The sequence below is a fragment of the Haliotis rubra genome, unplaced genomic scaffold, assembly GCF_003918875.1.
Source record: "Haliotis rubra isolate DU_JTF1 unplaced genomic scaffold, ASM391887v1 Scf103, whole genome shotgun sequence".
NCBI lineage: Eukaryota > Metazoa > Mollusca > Gastropoda > Lepetellida > Haliotidae > Haliotis > Haliotis rubra.
The window spans coordinates 1,780,267-1,789,976 of NW_025764926.1; the positions used below are offsets into that span (position 1 = coordinate 1,780,267).

At 40.1% G+C, this 9,710-nt stretch overlaps 2 protein-coding genes across 4 annotated transcripts in view; both read right to left on the reverse strand.

The window, feature by feature from the left end:
* Positions 1–202: 202 nt before the first annotated feature.
* Positions 203–4,739, reverse strand: LOC124272651 (the record flags this gene model as incomplete). Its single annotated transcript, XM_046707845.1, is given in 4 exon segments — positions 203–271; positions 494–526; positions 528–857; positions 4,539–4,739. Coding segments are annotated over 4 exon segments (633 nt in total), but the record flags the coding sequence as incomplete, so codon positions are not given.
* A 3,600-nt stretch (positions 4,740–8,339) lies between these two features.
* Positions 8,340–9,710, reverse strand: part of LOC124272335 — a 65,096-nt gene continuing 63,725 nt past the window's right edge. For 2 of the 3 annotated variants that reach the window (XM_046707520.1, XM_046707525.1), the window contains exon 4: positions 8,340–9,318. In XM_046707520.1, coding sequence (XP_046563476.1) covers positions 8,506–9,318 — 813 coding nt within the window. In that variant the 3' untranslated portion in view covers positions 8,340–8,505. The remainder of the gene's footprint in view (positions 9,319–9,710) is intronic. The other variant, XM_046707512.1, reaches the window with a different exon arrangement.

Here is a 9,710-nt window from a genome sequence, read left to right on the forward strand (position 1 = left end):
CACGTTTCTGTTTTATGATTTTGGCTAGAGCACGTTTCTGTGTTATGATTTTGGCTAGGGCACGTTTCTGTATTCTGATTTTGGCTAAGGCATGTTTCTGTGTTATGATTTTGTCTAGGGTACGGTTCTGTATTCTGATTTTGGCTAGGGTACGTTTCTGAATTCTGATTTTTGCTAGGGTACGTTTCTGTTTTATGATTTTGGCTAGGGTACGTTTCTGTTTTCTGATTTTGGCTAGAGCACGTTTCTGTTTTCTGATTTTGGCTAGGGTACGTTTCTGTTTTCTGATTTTGGCTAGAGCACGTTTCTGTTTTCTGATTTTGGCTAGGGTACGTTTCTGTTTTCTGATTTTGGCTAGGGTACGTTTCTGTTTTCTGATTTTGGCTAAGGTACGTTTCTGTTTTCTGATTTTGGCTAGGGTACGTTTCTGTTTTCTGATTTTGGCTAGGGTACGTTTCTGTTTTCTGATTTTGGCTAGGGTACGTTTCTGTTTTCTGATTTTGGCTAGGGTACGTTTTCTGTTTTCTGATTTTGGCTAGGGTACGTTTCTGTTTTCTGATTTTGGCTAGGGTAATGCTCTGTGTTATGATTTTGGCTAGGGTACGTTTCTGTTTTCTGATTTTGGCTAGGGTACGTTTCTGTTTTCTGATTTTGGCTAGGGCACGTTTCTGTTTTATGATTTTGGCTAGGGTACGTTTCTGTTTTCTGATTTTGGCTAGGGTACGTTTCTGTTTTCTGATTTTGGCTAGAGCACGTTTCTGTTTTCTGATTTTGGCTAGGGCACGTTTCTGTTTTCTGATTTTGGCTAGAGCACGTTTCTGTTTTCTGATTTTGGCTAGGGTACGTTTCTGAATTCTGATTTTGGCTAGGGTACGTTTCTGTGTTATGATTTTGGCTAGGGCACGTTTCTGTTTTATGATTTTGGCTAGGGCACGTTTCTGTGTTATGATTTTGGCTAGAGCACGTTTCTGTTTTATGATTTTGACTAGGGCACGTTTCTGTATTCTGATTTTGGCTAAGGCATGTTTCTGTAGTCTGATTTTGTCTAGGGTACGTTTCTGTATTCTGATTTTGGCTAGGGTACTTTTCTGTATCCAGATTTTGGCTGGGGCACATTTCTGTATTCTGATTTAGGCTAGGGTACCTGCATATGGTGCACATCTGTAGTACCCATACCAACCCCTTCAGCCAGACTTATGACGGGTTTACAGTGCCAACGCTCTGAGAACCGTCATTCAGGCACTGTATACTGACTTCAAGCTGACAAGTAATTGTTTGACCCAGGTTCGTTTCAGGTACTCAGGTTACAAGACAGTGTAACAACGAGTACGTCTTATAACGTCTCTTGGTGTGACGAGGCTTCAAGTACATATACAAACTCAGCTTTTTTTGCGGTTTGTTGACGTATGTAAATCGAAACCACTATTTCTATGATGCTTTACTTATTGTAGATTCGATGCTCCAGACAACGTGTAGACCCGTGTTGCGCGGGTACAATGCAAGTATTAGATAAGCACATCGCTGGACGGTAATATCCTTACCTTTTGTGGTTCACTGATGCGCTCAGTTGCATTTGATAGTTTAATTACTTAATGCTATTATCCTACGACCGACCACAAAGCTAACGAGCAAGCTGACATACTGGTAATGATTATATATTGTGGGGCTGCAAACAATGTACTGTACGCTGATTCAACGAAGCATCATATTGTTCCTTTCTAAGTCCTTTTACTGACTCCCAGCTGAGGCAAGAATAAACTTTCAGTTCTCGTGTGGCCTATAGCAGCGGAGAAACAGTGCCTTATGTTTGATAGACTTCATCCAGAAGTACCACCCTGTTCCAAGCCTCATCCTCTTCTGCGCCATTGTTATCGAGGGGCGATGGGGTAGCCTAGTGGTTAAATCGTTCGCTCGTCACGCTGAAGACCCGGGTTCGATTCCCCTCATGGGTAAAAATTTCTTCTGTCCCCCGCCGTGATATTGCTGGAATATTGCTAAAAGCGGCGTAAAACCATACTCGCCCACTCATTGTTATGGTGTATTGTTACGGCAATGCTGTATGTCGTATATATTTTTTCTGTCTCCCTCATCCGAATAGCTCAATGTCAGCGCGTGACCAGACAGTGGCATAATAAAATGAAAATGAAACGAAACGAAAAAATTATTTCTAATTTTCTTTGGCAAACTTGCTTTTTACCTTCTATTGGGTCTATTTTAATGCATTTCCAATGACATATGATGCACGTGTCTCGTGCGTTAAATCATTCATGAAAGTGAACGTTCCAATGTATGCTTTGAGGTGCAGTTTAGTGCTTCTGTTATTTACATGTTACTTTCAAACTTTTAGTTTTTGCAAATCACATTATGAAACTTTTAAGAACATATTTCTTATAACGATCTCATTTCCATCAACTATGCCAAACGGAAAGAAATATCCACTTCTTAAAATATAAGTTCCGTCACTATTGCTCACCTGTGCGCATGCGTTTGAAAATGAACCCCTCATATATTGCAAACATTAATTAGTCGATTCATTGCGTCAATGCATACATGTGTCAAATGTGGTATTTGCATTTAGACTTTAGTTCTTTAAAGCATCTGAAATCATTGTCATGCGTGTGCTTTGTATTAAATCATCATTATCTTCATCATCATCAACTCTTGCACCTGGATGATGGAAACAGCATGTAATGCAAATTAGTACGTGGTTGATATTCCAAATGATATAGTGTTAAAAATGCAGGGTCCCGATCCTCAAAGCGTTCGTAAGGTTCGTGTGTCGAAACTATAGTTTATCATAGGTTTACGAGCTTGTCACTTTGCTTCGATCCCCCACAATGTGTGAAGCCCATTTCTGGGGTCCCCGCCATGATATTGCTGAAATATTGCTAAGAGAGGCGTAAAAATTAAACTCACTCACTCATAGGTTTACGAATGTCGTAGCGAACGTTTTCTGGATCTTGACCCAGGTCTGTTTTACTGTTTCACCTTAGAAACAGGAAATGATTGTGTTTGGGCGAGCGCAAGGTATTATGGCTGATTTTCATCACCACATTTTATGGAATCCAAGAAGGGACATTGTCTCGGGGTCGCATTGTCGCCTTCACAAACACACGCAAAAGGTGGCAAATTTAACCAAAATGCGACAGTGCGACAACGCGAAATTTTAGCCATGTGTCGCATTGTCGTGCTTTGAATAATATTTTTCTATTCATCCAAAAGGCGACAATGCGACATAGCGACAATTTTCAAGGTCGCCGTGAGATTACTGGAATATTGCTTTAAGCGGCGTAAAACCTTACTCACTCACTGTACTGTATGTTTGTTTGTTGTATGTACAGAATCAACCGCCCCCTTCTGGCGTCACTCCAGGCTGGTGTTCCCGCAAGCGGGTGATGATAACTGGCATAGTCGTATTCATCCTGGTACTAGTGTCCGCCTTGACAGTCACCACCACGCTTCTGGTCACCGGGAAATCAGGTAGGTCAATGGACATTCAGTTCCGTGTTTTGATATTTCAAACAGCATATTTTGATTGTCTTAGTTTTTAAAGAAAATGTTTTCACATATGTGAAATTCACAACCCATTATTGTTGGAAGAGGCGATCTGGTGGTCAGGTTCGCTGACTTGGTTGACCCATGTTATCGTATCCCAGTTGTGTAGATCGATGCTCATGATGTCAGTCACCTGATCTTCTGATCCAGACTCGATTATTTACAGACCGCTATGTAGTTTGAATACTGCAGAGTGCAAAGTTAAACAAACAAACAAACAAACCTGTGTCATGACTGACCAGGTTGATTATGTTTGTATGAAGCAAAACAGACAGTAGTTATATACTGAGAGAAACAAATAAAGGATCACAGGAAAATTCAAGCGTTCCTTTAATATTTTCCAGTTTTCATCACCAGCTTTGAATGGCACTGTGGCGATGAAAACTGGAAAATAATAAAGGAACGCTTGAATTTTCCTGTGATCCTTTATGTGTTTCTCTCAGTATATATATATGCTTCGCATTTTCTGCCGTTTTGTTAATGGAAAATACGTGATATGATGAAACACGCATGGCTTGTGTTTAGATGATACAAAATACCAGTACATACTGACTTGGAAGTGAGGATATAAGTCATTCTAGGCAGTCACATTTAAGTACATTGTATATGAACAAAATGAGGCAAACTGTGTGTTGAAATATATGACATTTAATGGCTTATCAATTTCGGGTGCAACTGAATCTTGTGACTTTGGATATCTTTGCTGTATTTAAATCAAGATTATGTTAAAATCAATAAACAGTTTAAACTGTTATTGATCTCAAGTTTCCAGTTTGATAGACAATGTGTTCCTTTGATAATTTAAAGAAGGTACGGGTCAGAACTGATATGCGTGTCCATCTAACGGCAACAGGTAGCCTAAGACAAACGGTTTCACGTTTTTTTGGTTTTCATTCTGAAGGACAAACGGGGGCTAACCCACCACCATCATCAACGAAGACATCAACGAAGACATCAACGACAGTCTCCACTGCACCACCTACGACTCCTCCCACAGCTTCGAAGACTATCGTCTCTCTCTCAAGTTCAACACCCACCACCTCTACCTCCGCTTCAACGTCAACAGCCCCTTCCTCCATTTCAATAGCAGCCACCCCAACCTTGAATTCAACATCCCCTACCTTTATCACCTCTTTATCTCCTTCAACACCTACCACCTCTATTTCTCCTTCAACGACTACCATCGTTCTCGCCTCTTCAACCTCTCCAACTACTACAGCCAATAAACCAAGTACCAATACAAGCTCGACGACAAGTCCTTCAACGTCTCCATCTACTGCTGCATCTACGACTACTCCACCCACGACTACAGGTAACTACAATATGTTGATAATTTCACAGCATTTGCTTTTTCCTTTAATAATTCATCGCTGTGATATTGCTTGAAGATTGCTGTGATATTGCTAGAATATTACCGCGATGTTGCCGTGATATTGCTAGATTATTACCGTGATATTGCTAGAATATTGCCGTGATGTTGCCGTGATATTGCTAGAACATTGCCGTAATGTTGCCGTGATATTGCTAGAATATTGCCGTGATATTGCTAGAATATTGCCGTGATATTGCTAGAATAATGCCGTGAGATCGCTAGAATATTGCCGTGATATTGCAAGAATATCGTCGTGATGTTGCTGTGATATTGCTAGAATATTACCGTGATATTGCCAGAATATTGCCGTGATATCGCTAGAATATTGCCGTGATATCGCTAGAATATTGCCGTGATATTGCTAGAATATTGCCGTGATATTGCTAGAAAAATGCCGTGAGATCACTAGAATATTGCCGTGATGTTGCCGTGATATTGCTAGAATATTGCCGTGCTATTGCTAGAATATTGCCGTGATATATTGTATTGAATAATGCCGTGATAGATCGCTAGAATATTGCTGTGATATTGCTAGAATATTGCCGTGATATCGCTCGATAGAATATTGCCTCGATATTGCTTGAATATTGCCGTGATATCGCTAGAATATTGCCGTGGTATTGCTAGAATAATGCCGTGATGTTGCCGTGATATTGCTAAAAATATTACCGTGATGCTGCTAGAATATTGCTGTGATATTGCTAGAATATTGCTGTGATGTTGCCGTGATATTGCTAGAATATTGCCGTGATATCGCTAGAATATTGCCGTGATGTTGCCGTGATATTGCTAGAATATTGCCGGGATATCGCTTGGATATTGCCGTAATATTGCTAGAATAATGCCGTGATGTTGCCGTGATATTGCTAGAATATTATGAAAAGCGGCGTGACACCCAGTTCACGTGCTCTTAGAATTAAGTCCTATCTCGCGAGAGCTCAAACGTGAATTCAGTGGAAATACCTACTTCGTCGTAACAAGTTTCTCAAAATCACTTTAAGCAGGAAAGTACAATGACTCTCTCACAGAAAGTCAGGGAGTAAGTTGTATTTTACGCCGCTTTTAGAATAGTATATTAGTTGTAAAGAATGGAGGTAGAATGGACGTACGAACGTATGGAAGTATCGATAGAAGTACGGATATACTGGGGAGTGGCGGTACATGTACAGCCATAGTGAGGTGTGGAATATAGAAACATCAGTGAGTGAGTTGAGCTTTACGCCGCATTTTAGCAATATTCCAGCAATATCACGCCGGGGGACACCAGAAATGGGCTTCACACATTGTGCCCATGTGGGGAATAGAACCCGGGTCTTTGGCGTGACGAGCGAACGCTTTAACCACTAGGCCACCCCGCCGCCCCTTAAAACGACAAGGACTTTTCATGTCCACAAAGAAAGAATCTCTGCTTAGAGCACAGTCGATTGTACATTTATGATTATATCATAAGCATTTGTTTATAAATAAACATCGAATAGTGATGAGGGTATACTGCAATTTTGGTGGTACACATCACAAACACATGCACAAGAACGTCAATTGTTCACCGGAAGAAACAAGGGAATATATTGTACAATTCTAAATAAATTACAAATGCTTCAAATTTGGAATTGTCCTCTATATGCCTTTTTTAAACAATTTTATAAAATCATTACTTACACCTTGAATCTTGTAACCTTGATGAAACCACTTCTGAGCAAGAGTTGTGTAACGCTTTTTGAAATCTTCGTAGAAAGAACATAATTGATTTTGCACCAAAAGGTGTAAAATGAAGACACCAAAGGCTAGAACTAGTAGAATACTGCTGGACATTCTACTAGACACCAAAGGCTAGAACTAGTAGAATACTGCTGGACATTCTACTAGACACCAAAGGCTAGAACTAGTAGAATACTGCTGGACATTCTACTAGACACCAAAGGCTAGAACTAGTAGAATACTGCTGGACATTCTACTAGACACCAAAGGCTAGAACTAGTAGAATACTGCTGGACATTCTACTAGACACCAAAGGCTAGAACTAGTAGAATACTGCTGGACATTCTACTAGACACCAAAGGCTAGAACTAGTAGAATACTGCTGGACATTCTACTAGACACCAAAGGCTAGAACTAGTAGAATACTGCTGGACATTCTACTAGACACCAAAGGCTAGAAAGTAGCTAGAACTAGACACCAAAGAATAGAACTAGTGAATACTGGACATTCTACTAGACACCAAAGGCTAGAACTAGTAGAATACTGCTGGACATTCTACTAGACACTAAAGGCTAGAACTAGTAGAATACTGCTGGACATTCTACTAGACACCAAAGGCTAGAACTAGTAGAATACTGCTGGACATTCTACTAGACACCAAAGGCTAGAACTAGTAGAATACTGCTGGACATTCTACTAGACACCAAAGGCTAGAACTAGTAGAATACTGCTGGACATAAAGGGACAGTTGACTTTTTCAAAGTTGTAGTCATCGCTCTTATCATACAGACAAGTCTCGCTTGTCTCCTTTGTTTCAAGTTCAGGAGGAAATCAGTGGGAGGGAAATGTGTTATTTGGCGATTATTGAATGGTATCAAATCGCTATGAAGTCAATATACACGAGACTTAAGTTCAGCTTCTATGCCAGATTACCTTAGATAGACATAGAGGATCCGAGCAGAAATTCCTATTCATGCATTTGCGTAAAGAACCACACCAGCAAGAAAAGAACCATTGGTGCCCATCGGGATGACTACTTCTTGCCTAACTGTCATACACCCAATTTTACATATTTTTTATCAATGAGGAAGTCCAGCATTTCAAATGTTTTTAGATGAACCTTTGATGAAATTACTTTCATTTTTGATAAATTGTCATCAACCTCACAAGTTGTAAATGTAATTTTACACATTCAGGAACAAATGTCCCCATTTGAAGAAAGTAAAGCGTTCATTTTGGGAACTGTTTAGCTTTAAGGTTCTCCTTGGTCTCGCGCCTACGTGGTTTGTAAATGGACGTTGAGTTCCATACTTTTACTTTATTTCTCACCTGTTTACCTGGTTATTTACATTGTCCTTGTAGGCTGTAGTGTATCCCGGCAGTGTCATTCCTGTACCTCCAGAAATGTACGATGTCCAGTAAACGGCACTATGGCTGGTACTGACCGCGGTGAAGTCATTCTGTGTCCATGTGGGACCGCCTGCTTCTCTTCTGTCAGGTTCACGGATGGTGAGTGTCAGAGCATGTGTCACAATGTCAGAGGTTTATTAATACATCTTTTCGTGATGAAGTTTGCCACAGAAACTGTACATGGTTGATTTATAGAATATGTTGTAATAAAATAAGCTCATACACAAATCATATACTACTACAACTTACTGCACTCGTGGGTAATGGCTGTCGATATGAAGTATGTTATTTGTTCCAGAGAACGTTGTTCACAGAGGATGCACAGACCAGAATCCAACGTGGGACAGAGCGTCTTCTGCAGATCTATCGTGTCGGAAAATCGGGGAGGATGACTTCCTGTGTTTCTGTCTTGGTGATAAGTGCAACACACACGACATGACGCCGCACATATCTTGAAATACCCCAGTGATTAATGTTGTATCTGCTCAGTAAACACAGATGTGGGGATGATATGCAGCGAACAGTTGCAGTGTTGTATAGTGAGCATAGATGTACTGGTGATGTACAGTGAACACAGATTTACTAGTGATGTACAGTGAACACAGATGTACTGGTGATGTATAGTGAACACAGATGTACTGGTGATGTATAGTGAACACAGATGTACTGGTGATATATAGTGAACACAGCTGTACTGGTGATGTATAGTGAACACAGATGTACTAGTGATGTATAGTGAACACAGATGTACTGGTGATGTATAGTGAACACAGCTGTACTGGTGATGTATAGTGAACGCAGCTGTACTGGTGATGTATAGTGAACACAGATGTACTGGTGATGTATAGTGAACACAGATGTACTGGTGATGTATAGTGAACACAGATGTACTAGTGATGTATAGTGAACACAGATGTATTGGTGATGTATAGTGAACACAGATGTATTGGTGATGTATAGTGAACACAGATGTACTAGTGATGTATAGTGAACACAGATGTACTAGTGATGTATAGTGAACACAGATGTACTGGTGATGTATAGTGAACACAGATGTATTAGTGATGTATAGTGACCACAGATGTACTAGTGATGTATAGTGAACACAGATGTATTGGTGATGTATAGTGAACACAGATGTATTGGTGATGTATAGTGAACACAGATGTACTAGTGATGTATAGTGAACACAGATGAATTGGTGATGTACAGTGAACACAGATATACTGGTGATGTATAGTGAACACAGATGTACTAGTGATGTATAGTGACCACAGATGTACTGGTGATGTATAGTAAACACATATGTATTGGTGATTCGTGCTAACGTGGATTTGTTTTGATTTGTAAACCAATTTTAAAATACATCTGTTAATTGGTGTTAGTTGGTTTCACACTGAATTCCGTCAGCGCATTAGTATGGAATCCGAGAAGGGACATTGTCGCTATGTCGCATTGTCGTCCTCTCCAAAACAAGTAAAGTGAGGCAAAATAAACCAAAACGCCACAATTTCCCTTCCAGGATTCCATACATTAGAGCAATACTCTAACTTCCCTATCATCACTATTTGCTATTGGTGCGTAAACACATGTTCATCATATTGTCAGAATAATAAAATGTGCCTCCTATTGTTCATTTGTATTTGTCATCTGTCATTGTATCTGGATGTGTTC